The sequence below is a fragment of the Rhinichthys klamathensis genome, unplaced genomic scaffold (genome assembly GCF_029890125.1).
Source record: "Rhinichthys klamathensis goyatoka isolate OS25496 unplaced genomic scaffold, OSU_Roscu_1.1 h1tg000232l_1, whole genome shotgun sequence".
Taxonomy (NCBI): domain Eukaryota; kingdom Metazoa; phylum Chordata; class Actinopteri; order Cypriniformes; family Leuciscidae; genus Rhinichthys; species Rhinichthys klamathensis.
Window position 1 is genome coordinate 3,352,477 of NW_026606756.1, and position 15,024 is coordinate 3,367,500.

At 38.2% G+C, this 15,024-nt stretch overlaps 1 protein-coding gene across 10 annotated transcripts in view; it reads left to right on the forward strand.

Moving 5' to 3' along the window:
• The window catches only part of chd9 (chromodomain helicase DNA binding protein 9), an 86,834-nt gene that overhangs the window by 47,783 nt on the left and 24,027 nt on the right, over window positions 1-15,024 (forward strand). For all 10 annotated transcript variants that reach the window (XM_056265349.1, XM_056265354.1, XM_056265352.1 and 7 more), the window contains 14 exons: window positions 1,266-1,412; window positions 1,679-1,747; window positions 3,689-3,744; window positions 3,941-4,058; window positions 4,234-4,320; window positions 4,414-4,551; window positions 6,255-6,376; window positions 8,199-8,442; window positions 9,221-9,397; window positions 9,497-9,640; window positions 9,737-9,992; window positions 10,086-10,293; window positions 11,710-11,905; window positions 12,000-12,173. In XM_056265349.1, coding sequence (XP_056121324.1) covers window positions 1,266-1,412; window positions 1,679-1,747; window positions 3,689-3,744; window positions 3,941-4,058; window positions 4,234-4,320; window positions 4,414-4,551; window positions 6,255-6,376; window positions 8,199-8,442; window positions 9,221-9,397; window positions 9,497-9,640; window positions 9,737-9,992; window positions 10,086-10,293; window positions 11,710-11,905; window positions 12,000-12,173 — 2,136 coding nt within the window. The remainder of the gene's footprint in view (window positions 1-1,265; window positions 1,413-1,678; window positions 1,748-3,688; window positions 3,745-3,940; window positions 4,059-4,233; window positions 4,321-4,413; window positions 4,552-6,254; window positions 6,377-8,198; window positions 8,443-9,220; window positions 9,398-9,496; window positions 9,641-9,736; window positions 9,993-10,085; window positions 10,294-11,709; window positions 11,906-11,999; window positions 12,174-15,024) is intronic.

The following is a 15,024-nucleotide window of genomic DNA, read 5'->3' on the forward strand; positions in this document are numbered from 1 at the left end:
ACGTATTAATATAGATTTATTTGTTTATTTATTTATTAAAGTGTAATTTACTATTTACAAAATACTAAATATTCTATTTAAAATGTTATTTGGACAATTTAGTTGAATAATTAAATAACATGACAGACAAAGTAGAATCACAGTAAAATAGATTTATCTCAAAGTTAAAATTATTATATGACTAATGTACTGAAGATATGTCATAGAAACATTGTGAAATCAAATTGAATGATTTTACTTAATTAACCTATAGGTTTTAATGAAAGCGATGATTCATGGAAATATTTAATAATAACCCCTTTAATTATAATTAAATTTTAAAATAATAACACTAGTAACAACATGCACCTTGTGGCCTTCTGTGACAATGACAAATCTGTGCCAAATTAGACCTTAGGTCTAATTTTACCTTTTTACTTCAAAATAAGAACTATAACTTTTACTCCAAAAACATTGATGTTTGCACAAACCCCTCATTAACAAATAGACACAAAACTTTGATATTTAACATTATATACATTGTCATAGATCACAATTTACCAGAGACACAAAATGAATCAATTAACCTCAAAACTGTTTTGACTGACTGAATCTCACAAATGTTGACAAAATCAAAAATAGTTTAGCCATTCATCAAAAGTGCGTGAATGAAAAGAGATTTTTTTTTATTTATCATTTTAATTTATTTTTGTATTTGAAAAAGGTGTAGTTATTCTGAAGTTCTTAGTAAATGTATGGATTTTTCTTATAAATTTATGAATTTAGGTCAAATATGTAGTGTGTATGTGTGCACGTGTATACACACACGCACATATATATTTTAAAATGTTTTATTCATCACGAACCAAGAAAAAAACAGATCACGGTTTCCACAAAAATATTAAGCAGCACAGCTGTTTTCAACATTGCTATAATAATAAGAAATGTTTCTTGAGCAAAAAATCTGCATATTAGAATGATTTCTGAAGGATCATGTGACACCGAAGACTGGAGTAATGACCATGACAGGATTAAATTACATGTTAAAGTATATTTAAATAAAAACTGTTATTTTAAATTGTAATAATATTTCACCATATTTCACAGTACTGGTTTACTGTATTTTTGGTTAAATAAATGCAGCCTTGATGAGCATAAGAGACTTAGTTCAAAAACATAAATATCACTGACCCCAAACCTTTGAATGTTATTGTGTATATCATTGAGAAAATAATCAAACATACACTTGAAACCACACTCACTTGTGTGTGTGTGTGTGTTTACAGAAGCGCCGTTCGAACCGGAAGATCAAGAGGAAGAAGTATGAAGATGATTGTGAGGCTCGACTGTCTGATGAAGAAATGAAGGTCATCGTCAAAGCCAAGAAGAGCAATCCCAACGCTCACAAACAGCCTGCAGTGCAACTGTTTGTGGTGAGAACACCGCCGTTAGCAGAGACTCGTTTCTCATGATGTATCCCAGCATTCTCAAGCAGTTCTCTGATCGTGAACATAATAATATATGTTTAGCAGGTGTAAAGCCAGTTCATCCTTTCGTGTGTGTGTGTGTGAGAGAGAGAGAGAGAGAGAGAGAGAGAGAGAGGTTGTCAGGTGTTTTTGTGTTTGAAAAGTTGTGTGTTTGAATATATGTAAAAAGAAACATCATGATGAACTTCATGAATCTTAATGTTGGTTTATAGGAGAACCCAACTGAGGAAGATGCTGCTGTGGTTGATAAAATCATGGCATCTCGTGTGGTGAAAAAAGAGGTAAGAGTTCCACAATCCTCAATCTCTTTTATTTAGTGTGTTTTTCTTTCTCATCTTTAAAACTGGTATTACACATGATGGTAATGAGCCCCAAATGCACCTCCTGTGAGCAGTTCTGATCAGATTTTGTCAAGTGAGGGTCTCTGATTTCATGAGTGTGTACACCACGCAGCATGTTGATAAAAATAAAGCCATTTCAGTGCACTGTTGTTCTGAAATATGCTGGAATTTTAACCCTTCCTTAGACTTGGCATTTCAAGCAGAATCCTCATAGTTATTTTAGGCCCTGTTTACACATTTTGGTCGATCGGATCACAAGTGGACGATGCTAAATACAGGTGTGAACGGGGTCCAAAACGTTTTGAGCTTGTCCGATTTCGACCATTTCCAGAGGTAGTCGAAAGGTAGAGGTAGTCGAAAAAATGCATTCGACCGGTTTGCTTTCGTAGTGTAAAGGCTCATGTGGTCGAATGCGTTCAAACAGCCACAAAAGACTCCCTACTCTCCGCCTACTGACTTAATGCGTAAACATTATGGGAAGCACGCTATCCAGACGGGATTGAAACTTTGTCGGCTGGAGACCCAAATTTGGTTTTAAGACGAAAAACATTCTAAGCACAATGTTCTCTTACCATTCTTGATTTCTAACACACACTCACAGAGTTCGGCGTCGTCTTGTGTCTATTAGAGCAGAAACGAAAGCTGCTGCGTCCCCGGACGCGTTCATATCTAAATTGCCCGAGCTTATTTTGTCCATTAGATCGAAAGATCTGAAAAAAACAAATGCATTTACCCTTGGTCGACCGATTTATCGCCAAGGGTATATTTATTTATATATCGGCATCGGCCGATAAGGGGCCATTCACACATAACACGTTTTTCCAATCCAGTGCGCTACTTTTCCATTGTTTTTCTATGTAGACGGATGTGTATAACCGTTGCGCCCGTGTCTTGTGTCTTTTGCAGTGTCTCGCGCATGACACGCCGTTCTAAAATCAGCTCAACTTTTTAAAAAACGCGACTCAAGACCTTGCATTTTTCCTCATTCCACTGGCCTGCATTCTGTGTAAACGATTCCCAGTGCGCACAAACTTACCAGATTACTTACCAGAGTGCCCTGTTGGTTACAGTATTTAAATTGTTATTCATAATTTTACCAACAATTTCTTTATTTGTGAAAAATACTGTAATACGATTACAAAATCAAGAAGTTGCCATCTAAAGTACGTCTGTTTAATTTAGAGATTTATTTTTTTAATTAATTTTCAAATTATTTATTTCAAATTTATTAAATATTAATTTCAATAAATATAAAGTATATATATATTATTTATTGGCTTTACATCGGCCATCGGCCACCCTGCTCTAATATATCGACATCAGCAGGTCGACCACTATTTACCCGCCCATAGACCCTCCCCTCGAAAAAATCAGGACAGAAGTGGACAAAAGAGACAGATTAAAACACCAGGTGTAAAAGGGAATGGTGTCTCCTTCGTCTACTTGTGATCCGATTGACCAAAACGCAACTTAATACCAGGTGTAAACAGGTCCTTAGTTGAGGATCTGTATTAAATTTTAATGTTTGTGCTTTGCATGATCTATTCATTCATTTAGCAAATGCTTTTATCCCAAGCAAGTTATCTATGTCACTGAAACATGTTCTGTGAAGTCTGCATATGAATTGGACTTTTACAGATTTCATGAGGACACATTAAGACAGCGCTTAGATGCAGGTGCAATGTAATCACATTCCTTTTCAACTACCTCTAAATGAGCACTGACCACTTTTCATAGGATAACTTGAGATCGATATTAATACCTGGTGTAAATAGGGTATATATGATTTACACAGACATAGACACATTTTGAATGTGATTTCAGACATTGTGTGTGTGTGTGTGTGTGTTTGTAATATTATTTTTATTCTTCATTCAACAGGTTTCTCCTGGAGTGATGGTAGAAATTGAAGAGTATTATGTCAAATACAAAAACTAGTAAGTTAATTATGCCCTGCTTTTGTCAGCTTTTCCAGTTCTCTCTGTTAGCTTTCAAGCTGTAAAAGATTATGTTTTTCATATTGCTAATAGCCAGGAGCAGCTCAGAGAGCAATTTAGTCATGTGTTGAGCACGCATAATTTAGCACGTGTGTAAGGATCATTCAGTAATTATGTAAACGTGCTTGTGTTCTAGTTCGTATCTTCACTGTGAGTGGGCGACGGAGCAGCAGTTAGAGAAAGACAAGAGGATCCAGCAGAAAATCAAGCGCTTCAAGATCAAACAGGCGCAGAAAGCACACTTCTTTGCTGATGTAAGGATGCCTGTGTTTGTTTGTAACTTCAGCAAACACTCTGTTCTCACTAAAAAATATTTTGTATGATGATTTGCAGGTTAAATGCCATGTCATTTAGTCATCTGACAATTATAATCACTGGGGAGACACACAGGATTTATGTGTAATTATTAATGATGTGTGTGTGTTTAAGATTGAGGAGGACCCATTCAATCCTGACTATGTAGAAGTGGACCGAGTTCTCGAGGTCTCATACTGTGAGGACAAGGACACCGGAGAGGTAGCGATTGCTTTGTAAATTGTATGTGTGTTTGTTCATCTGGGCAGGCATTTGGTGTAAGTCTCAAAGCCTTCTTTTTGTGTGAATGTGTAGCCGGTGGTGTATTACTTGGTGAAATGGTGCTCATTGCCATACGAGGACAGCACATGGGAGCTGAATGAAGACGTGGACCAGAGTAAGATTGAAGAGTTCAAAAAGCTGCAGGCAGCAAAACCACACACCAACAGAGTGGTGAGACCATCTCGCTTTTGCTCTCTCTTATACCATTATTATATTGTGTTATATTATATTAAAATATTTATTTATGCTTGAAGTGCGCTCAACTAGATATATGCCTGATTATGCCTCTCTTCTCCATTGTTTGATGAATTACTGTATTAATTGTACACAAACTTCTCTTTTGGGAAGCATCTTTATTCTTTAATTAATGAAAGCAGGGCTGTCACATCTGATGTTTCACTATACGGTTATCATGGCCAAAAGAATTCACAATAACGATATATTGTGATATCTATAGAAATCTTGAAAAAATAAATAATGCCATCAGTCAAATAGAAATTAAAAAGCAATTATATTATTTTATAGTATTATATACAATCTTAAAGGCCATGTCAATTGGCATTGCATTATAAATATACACTATCCTTATGAACATACCCAACATGGCTTGAAGAACAACCAAAACCAAAATACTGTCACAATGGTGTGTTAATTCTCTTCATGTTTAATCAGTCAAAATGTCTCTATCTGCGTTTTATTCAGCTACAGCAATCACTGGATGTCTTTGTCTGTATTAGGGATTTTCTGGAACGTCATAAAGTTTTATTACTCCTATGAGTCTCACTTGTTGACTTTCTACATGAGGGTGCCCGTCGGCATCGAGTCTGAATGAAACATAAATTACATATTTGCTGCATAATGCTCACAATCACATCGTCCTATTTTGGGTACAAATAGAAAAAATACTGCTCTCTAATGATATTTGAAGTAAACATGGATTATCGTATACGTTTTTATCTGAATGAGCACACTTTCGGACTAAAAGCCCAGAGGGATATACATATAATAAAACAAACTAAAAAAGTTTTTACTTGAGGTGAGGTGGTTTTTCAGGCAATACAACAAAGAAATGCCACAATTAATCAAGACCTTGAAGCAGATAGGAGGGAGAAACACCTCATGTGCCGCTCCCAAGTATAAGGGGCTTTCCTTGCCATTAATGCTTGGATAACACGTCTACGTGTCCTTCGTTTAAAAATAATGGCTAGTGCAGTGGCTGGGATATAAATAAAGATGACTCCACTTGATAATAGAGGAGGAGGTGGGTGAACAAGTTTGTGGTATTGTCCCCTTTTGCGCTCTGTGTTGATCAACAAGTCCTGAAGACTGGGGTGATTAACGAGTCATTTTCAAGAAGTTCAAAAATCTTCCACACTGGCGAGCTAACCTTCTTGGAGTGCGGGTAGAGTGTCTCGTCTGTCATATCCGACGACATGCTTTTACGCGGCAGTACCAGCTGCGCACTGTGACTGCTTGTGTTTTATGACAGGTGGCAACCAGCGTTAAGGTGCAATATCGACACCTACTATACATTGGAATGTCAACCAGATACTGGCGCTGGACAATTTACATCACATTATCATGTGTACTATTTATTTTAAATATTACAGTTATCGCCCCTAATTAGCACGATAACGATATATATTTTTTTAATATTACGGTTAACGTCAATACCAGTATATCGCGACACCCACAATCTAGAAAGGAGACGTTTTTGGGCTAAAAAGAACTATAGTGTCTTTATTTAAATATGCATGGTGAATTGGTGTACCAAAGCAGATAGCGCCTTGTTAAAGTGTATCGTGGGTGGATAGTGAGTAATTTTTGGTGCTAAAATGCTGTTTACTGAATTTTCCTTGCCGTCTTTATCTAAGGAGCGTCCTCCAGCGAGTCACTGGAAGAAGCGGGAGCAATCGCGAGAGTATTGTAATGGAAACTGTCTCAGGGATTATCAGCTAGAGGGGGTTAACTGGCTTCTCTTCAACTGGTACAACAGGTAAGTAAAGCTCAGCCCTGACACACAGATCCTTCCTCTTTAACTTTCCTCATATATGTCAATAAAACTACTGAGTGGAACTTCAGCATAATATGGTGTTCTTTTCATTTGTAGACTTGTGTCTTCATGGCTTTTCTTATGTTATATACTTTGTATCTATGTTCTTTCGCTTGCGTTTCTTGTGTGTAGATTAGTGCTGGGTTTCGATTCAAATTTCAAGAATCGATTCGATTCCGATTCTCAAGATCTTGAATCGATTATCATTATTCGATTCGATTCGATCCGATCCGATCTTCGAGATTTAGAAAAGTGTTTTTGAAAAAAGCATATTTTTTTTCCAGCTGTTGAATTACAGGACTGTAGTTATGCAACATATTGATACAATTATTATAGACATTTAACTGCAAATTAATGGAGTATTGATGGTTGTAAAGAACAATCCCCCTTCCAGAGTGTTGATACAACTGCTTTCACAAACTTGCACTGGTGTAGACGACAGAGGACGCAGAGGTATATCAGCAGCAGTAACCGCAGAGGATTGCAAGTAACCGCAGCAACCGCGATATTCACGTTTTTTTATAAGGCTATACCCTTCTTGTTTTGAACTTCATGCATGTGTATTGAATGTTAAACAAGTTCATAATGATAACAAACAAGACTGTTTATCGTGGTGATGTGTAGCCTACAGAGGCTTCGCACAGACAGTGAATGAGAGAGATCGGCAGAGCGCGTGTGATTACCTGCGTCTGTCTTTGAAGTCATATGTATTTGTGAAAAAGGTTGCCGTGTCAAAGGAAAGCGAAATATTTGTCGTATCATCCTTTTAACTTTCACGTCACGGGGTATTTACCATAAATGCGCGTCAGCAGCAGCGCTGGTCAGCATTCCACAGCGCGAGGAAGCCGCGGGGAAATGAAATCAGCGAGTCACGCATTGAATCAATGCCATATTGGTCTCTAATAAGTGAAGCATCAGCTTCAGCGTTACCCACGCGACGCATTGCTGCTCAGCTGAGCCTTGAAAAGTGGAACTCAAAGTTAAAAATAATTAACACCTTGTTTCATTACATCTCTTTTAATGAATCAGCTTTTTTGAACGTGTTCGTTGAATGAACGGTTTAATGACTCACTCAAAGCCCGTTGTCGTAACAATGTGCGCGCTGAGTGAAAGCCTTTCAATGCGCATACAGGGATCTCCCAGTCGCGGCAAGTTAAAGTTCACGGGGAAAATGTAAACCTATTAAAATCGATCCTCTGAGTTACGGATCGATCTTTAGAAATTAATATGAAAATCGATTCAGAATTGGTGAATCGATTTTTTCAACACAGCACTAGTGTAGATTAGATAACTGAATGGCAGATAGGCAGGATAGCTGTGTTGTGGAAGTCTAGCCTCCCATTCAGACTTTGGACAGCATTTAGACCATCAATGGCAATGATAAATGAATTAAATGACTTAAAATTGCTTTTGTACAACAGCTACAGTACTTACAAACCTAATTTGAAAGCCATTTAAGAGTTACTCAAAGATATTACCAGCCTTTTCTGTTTTTAGTCCTTGTTTTTGACATGCTGAAGCTTGGTGTTTGTATTGTATGCAGTGTGTGTGTGTGTGTGTGTTTGTGCACCATAGCACACCATTTCTACTGGACCACTATCAAGAAGGTCTAATGTTGTGCTTTTTGCAGTTTATTTTCATTTTATTTTATTTTTTCTTTAATTTTTTTAATCAATTTGACACATAGTCTTGTTAGCCTGGTACATTGTGTGTGGGAATATTAAAAAAAGCAAAAATGTAATAAAAAGACTGTCTCAATTTTCAGGCGTAACTGTATTCTGGCGGATGAGATGGGTCTGGGAAAGACCATCCAGTCTATCACGTTTCTGGAAGAGATCTATCGCACAGGGATAAAGACGCCGTTCCTCATCATCGCCCCTCTCTCTACCATCACTAACTGGGAGAGAGAGTTCAGAACCTGGACGCACCTCAATGTCATAGTGTACCATGGCAGTGTGGTCAGTAGACAGATGCTGCAGCAGTATGAGATGTATTTCAGAGACGCGCAGGTGAGATTTCACACACACACACACACACACACACACACACACACACACACACACACACACACACGCACACACGCACACACACACACACACACACACACACACGCACACACACACACACACACACACACACACACACACATCAAGGCCAGCTCCACATTGATCTAGACCTCTTAACTGTAATTCAAGGCTTTTGACTTGGTTACCTTCTAGTATCATGTTTTGTGAAAGAGAAAGATAGAGGTGGAAAAAGCAAGCCACAACTCAATTATGGTTATTTTATTCCTTTTCAAACTAAATTTAATTGTATCTCTGAGAATGTCCATATATAGTAATGCTTGATATAAAAAAAGTAAATGTAAATGTTAGAACTGTGTCAGCTGGTAGAAAATTTAAAACACAACCACATGGTTAATATATATTATGCAGTTTTGTTAATTTTCCTGCAAAAATAACTGTATCATGATATATACTGTTTCTATGACATAAAAATACCCAAACCCTGATATATGATTTCGGTCATATCACTTACCCCTAATAATTGTTTAATGGCATACCATACAAAACCTCAGGGAGCACAAAAAACAACTGTGGAAAATGTTTACAGGCACTTATTATCTCTCCCGTGCTCCCTCTCTCTCTCTCTCTCTCTCTCTCTCTCTCTCTCTCTCTCTCTCTCTCTCTCTCTCTCTCTCTCTCTCTCTCTCTCTCTCTCTCTCTCTCTCTCTCTCTCTCTCTCTCTCTCTCTCTCTCTCTCTCTCTCTCTCTCTCTCTCCAACAGGGTCGTGTGATAAGAGGTGCATACCGGTTTCAGGCAGTCATTACAACATTTGAGATGATTTTGGGAGGCTGTCCAGAGCTTAATGCAATAGACTGGCGCTGTGTCATCATTGATGAAGCCCATCGGCTCAAAAATAAGAACTGCAAGCTACTGGAGGGCTTCAAACTTATGAGTCTGGTACAAATGAGACAATATTACACCTATATTTACACCTTATGACAGATGTCATTTCCCCTCAGTTTTTAACTTGATATCTGTTGACCTCTTGCCCCGTAGGAGCATAAGGTGTTGTTGACGGGCACTCCCCTACAAAACACGGTAGAAGAACTCTTTAGTCTGCTGCACTTCCTGGAGCCGACCCGCTTCCCTTCTGAAAACCCTTTCATGCAGGAATTTGGAGACCTCAAGACTGAGGAGCAGGTGCTGCATTTGTATATACTTTTTACTGTGTATGAATTAATATGTATGTTCTGTATATATTAACTCTGCTCCATTTGTATATGCGTGCACATGTAGGTCCAGAAACTCCAGGCCATCCTGAAACCGATGATGCTGCGTCGTCTTAAGGAAGACGTGGAGAAGAAGTTAGCCCCTAAAGAGGAGACCATCATCGAAGTGGAGCTCACCAACATCCAGAAGAAATACTACCGCGCCATACTAGAGAAGAACTTCTCGTTCCTTGCTAAAGGAGCTGGCCAAGCCAATGTCCCAAACCTGCTCAACACCATGATGGAACTGCGGAAATGCTGCAACCATCCCTACCTCATCAAAGGTACTACCACACAAAACCATACTGCTGTCAAAACCAACACACCTTCAATAGGCAAGGTCCTAAGAAGTCTCTCGCTCTCTCTTTTGCTTCCAGGGGCTGAGGAGAAGATCTTGGAGGACTTCAAGGTGTACAGCCCCACAGCAGTAGATTTCCACCTGCAGGCTATGATTCAGTCGGCAGGTAAACTCGTTCTCATTGACAAGCTGCTCCCCAAGATGAAGGCCGGTGGACACAAAGTACTCATCTTCTCTCAGATGGTGCGCTGCCTGGACATCCTGGAAGACTACCTCATCCAGAGAAGGTGGGAATCAAAAACAAGAGTTTATATAAACGTAAAGCACAAAAAAATGTATGGTACTTGTAAGTAGAGGTGTATTTCATTGCTGTGGCTCTCGTTGTGTTCACACAGAGTTCATGGGGTTTAACTGCATTTTGTGATGTTCTGCCCTACTGAATTTGTTTTAGATGCTTACAGGGTTATATATGCAGTTTTAACAAGTGGCCTAATCTGCTTTTTTTGGCAGGAGTTCAATGCCAAAGTTTGCTTACCCCAGTTTGAGTTATGTTCACGTGTTCCTTATCTCTCTAGGCCTGTATACAGAGCTCTTTGCTGTTGAACCCCTTAGCACCACCGATATCACGTGACAGTTCAATGCAGTGGCTAGGATTAGTTTATTTCCTAAGGAAAAATTCTCATTAATGTTTCCTCTTGTCTCAGCTTGTCTTTGACAATCTAATAGTGTGTACAGTGTACCATTTGTGAACAAAGTGTTGTGTATGTTGGCCAATGCAGCTAGGGTCCAGCAGGACACAGACACTCCAGGGACCACACAACAGGCACACAGTCCCAGAGGCACAGCTCTGCCCAAAGTGGGTCAGAGAAAGCAGGAAGTTACAGGGAAAAATAGGATATTGTTACTGTTAATAAAAAGAGAGGAAGAGATCAAGGACATGAGTGGAAAGAATGAAAGAAAGAGTGACTGAAATGATGATTAGGGATAGGAAAGAGGTTTACGAGTGATCTAGGGACATACTGATGCAAAGTTGTTATTGGATAAACATTATGCCAGAGATGATGGCGATACAGCTTAACTTGTATTGAACCTGGAATATTCCGTTTACAAATTCAGTTCCTTACGTAAAGACAAAAAATATATGTAAGTTGTTTCAGTTATTTTGGATGACACTCAAAATATATAGGATCATGTGAATGTGTTGATGCATATATTTATAGTTGTGTATATGTTCTGTATATTAACCGTTCTAAAGTTTTGGGTCAGTAAGATTTTTTTTTTTGTTATAAATTAATATTTTTATTCAGTGATCTTTTATTCAGTGAAACGTATCACGGTTTTCACAAAAATATTAAGCACAAATGTTTTCACCATTGATAATAAGAACAAAATTATTCTTGAGCAGCATCAGAATGATTTCTGAAGAATCATGTGACACTGAAGACTGCTGAAAATTCAACTTTGCCATCACAGGAATAAATTACATTTTAAAACACAAAACAGTTATTTTATATTGTAATAATGTTTCACAATACTACTGTTTCTACTATATTTTTCAGCCTTGATGAGCATAAGATTTCATAAACATTAAAAAACTTTTGAACGCTGGTGTATGATTGTATGATTTTTGTGCACCTACTGTGTGGAAGTGCTCAATAAAGTACATTGATCTGTAATTTTTAAGTCAAACTGACCTTTTTCAGATACCTCTATGAGCGGATAGACGGCCGTGTACGTGGGAACCTCCGTCAAGCAGCAATTGACCGCTTCAGTAAACCGGACTCCGATCGATTCGTCTTCCTGCTGTGTACACGGGCAGGTGGGCTCGGTATTAACCTCACAGCTGCTGACACCTGTATCATCTTTGACTCTGACTGGAACCCACAGAACGACCTGCAGGTACACACACACACACACACACTTAAAAATAAAAAAGCATCGTAGATGTTCCTGTTGGCTCACCTTTCTTTTTTTTCCCTTGTTTGTTCCACAGGCTCAGGCTCGCTGCCACCGGATTGGTCAGAATAAAGCTGTTAAAGTATATCGACTAATCACACGCAACTCGTATGAGCGCGAAATGTTCGATAGAGCCAGTCTGAAGCTGGGATTGGATAAAGCGGTGCTTCAGAGCATGAGTGGACGGGACAACAGTCTAGGAGGAGGAGGGGTAAGTCGTCAAATGTCAACAGTGTACCAGGGTTTTCTCTAACCCTCAATGTGGTTCTCTACATAGAGATTTGCATGATGGATGCTGTGGGCCAGTGGTATTCAAATGGCTTGGTTCTGTCCGGACCGCGGGACGTAATTGAGACATTTTACTGTTTCTACTGATTAAAGTGAGCAGCACTTCAAAACAACGGAGCAGTTCACACCAAAAGTGTTTGGGGTCGTTTATGGTAATGATCTTTCGCCGCTACGTCTAATATTTTTGTATAGAGCCAATCGCAATTCATTCAAGCCCTTTCTGTTCCTTGCGCTTTGCTTCTCTCTCCCGCTAAAAAGATCCAAAGAGCCACAAGAGCTGCAGATGACGTGGTTATTTTAACCCTCTGGGGACCAGAAACGCGCCCGCGCGTTTTGCCGTTTTTTTTTCACATAGCAGAAAAATAGACTTAAAATACTCTGTTGATTTTGATCGTACATATAAGTGTTATACATCAATCGATCCTGTTAATTGTCTATTATTTTTCTGTATACTCACAATAAAAACAAAGTTTTGTGCTTTTTGTCAAATAAAGAAAAATAAACATGATGCGAGTTTTGCCTTCTCTCTGTCAGTGCAGTCCATTCTGAAACACGTCCGAAAAATTAACTCTAACTCTGCAAATACTTGTCATACAGGCACGAGAGGTTTTTCTTTATGAAGCTTGAATTCTCTTCTTTTTAATGATGTAATTTATATAAAAAACAAATATTCTCAGTTTATGTAATCTGTATGAAAAGAGAGTGCTGTCAGATTTTTTTTCCCCAGCTCATTACACTTCATTACGCGTTAATCTGACACGCCCACGGAGGACGCGCGCTATTCAAACGCAAATGTCGAGGCAAGCCATGACAATGCCCACATCAGCCGTTCCACCGCGGCGGTAAAATGTGGGGTGTATTTGCTGCCTTTTACCGCCAAGAGGCGCTACAATCATAGACTCTGAAAAGTGTTTGTTTATTCTCTCTAATGCGAAATCTGCTGCCGCACCGCACTGATTCAGAGCGTTTGAAAGCTGGTAGCAGATGAATTCAACAAGTGAAACGTAGTTAAAATAATTCATAATCACAATACTGAAATTAGGCTACTGAAATGAAATTGAATAAATAATGAAAAAGTAAAACATTGCAATAAAAACAGTCACAGACGTATAGACGATAGCTCAGTGGTTAACGCAACAACACGAGCTTCGAGGAGCTTCAATCGACTCGGATCGAATCTCAATGTAGCATACATGTTGTTAACCGATGTTGCCCTACAGCGTTTATGTTTAACCTTCTTGATGCTTAAATAGCTAACTGTTTATAACTGTTTACTTATTTAAAGTCAAGAGTTTTGTTTAATTATTATTACAACATAAATTTGCTACATTCCTGGAACCGCAGCCGCTGCACAAAGGACAAAAACTGATGAAGGAAGATTGTCAGCCGATTGCATCAGAAAATGAAAATGAAGAAGCACGTCTTTAGTCTGCTAAATTATTGTGTAATGTAAAAGAACACTAAAATTACTTAAGTTTGAAACCAAGTTCGAACATTTCAAGGTTTAAATAAAGTGTCGGGACAGTTTTTTTTATTTAAAACAGGGTTGCATCGGGTTTAGAGTTTATTTCTTTTGCGATGCAAAATAAGAAACACTAGGCTAATCTTATTCTTGCGACATTTTAAATTTGTATTGCCAAAGAAATGACAGCTATATTAAACAATTAAAACAGTAGGCCTACAAAACGAAAATTGTCCAAAGCAACATAATTAAATTAAAACATGCGTTTTTCTTTGCCTCTCTCGCGCTGAATCTCTTTTTAACAAGTTTATTTAGTCTCCCTCGCTCTCCATATGAAAGAGGAACATTAACACCTATGCCTATTGTCCTGCGCGCTCGATACAGCACTGAACTGTCCCTCCAACCCCCCACCGGCTATTGGAGTCTGAGGCTGATTTAACACAAAGAGAAGTCACAATTCACACTTAAATCGCTATTCTAGACAGTGTTGATAATGAAGGAATTAAATGATTTAAGTTACATGTAGCCTAGTGATATTTCTGTCATAAAAGCTTATTACTAAATATTTAATTATTTCAGTAATTGATGAAATAAAACTGGTTTGGGCCAGCTTTTTCCAAGCAAAACTAAATATAATCTGAAAAAACGCATGTTAATTTGTTTTCATGAACAAAATGTTCAACTCAATATTAAAGTCTACAGGGATCTTTGGATCCTTTCAACCAGGCATGCAATTTGTGAATTAAGTTTTTTTATTTTTATTTTTTATTCAAATAAATATCGAACCACGGTGCTTCGTGGTAATGCTGCTAAATTAAATAACATGTATTGAATAATTATGAACTTAAATGAAACAATATCGCAACATTTCGACAAATGCATTATTTGATCTGTTTTTACATTTTAATTCAGGGCGATTTAGCCTGCTACATTTAATTAGAGCGAGATTTTCACCCTTGTCTTGTCATTTTCTCATTGGGAAGCGCTTACAGGCTACATGTTTGAGTACATCCTCTGTACCTCTCGTTTTCATATGGATTACATAATCAGATAACATTTATTAGCCAGAATATTTAGACATTTAAAGGCTTTAGACAGAGCCGATTTCTTATAGTGACTGAGCTGAAGTGGCTTTCGGTTCATTTTTGTGACGCGCAGTTCCCGGAGACAGAGACGACAGATAAACTGTTTTTGTCGTTAGCAAAAGTTCGAATAAAACCCGACTTTAGAAAAATGCATAGGGCCACTCGGCGTGGTCTGCCAAAACACTTAATTATAAACTTCAATATTTCATTCAAAATAATCTCAAAAC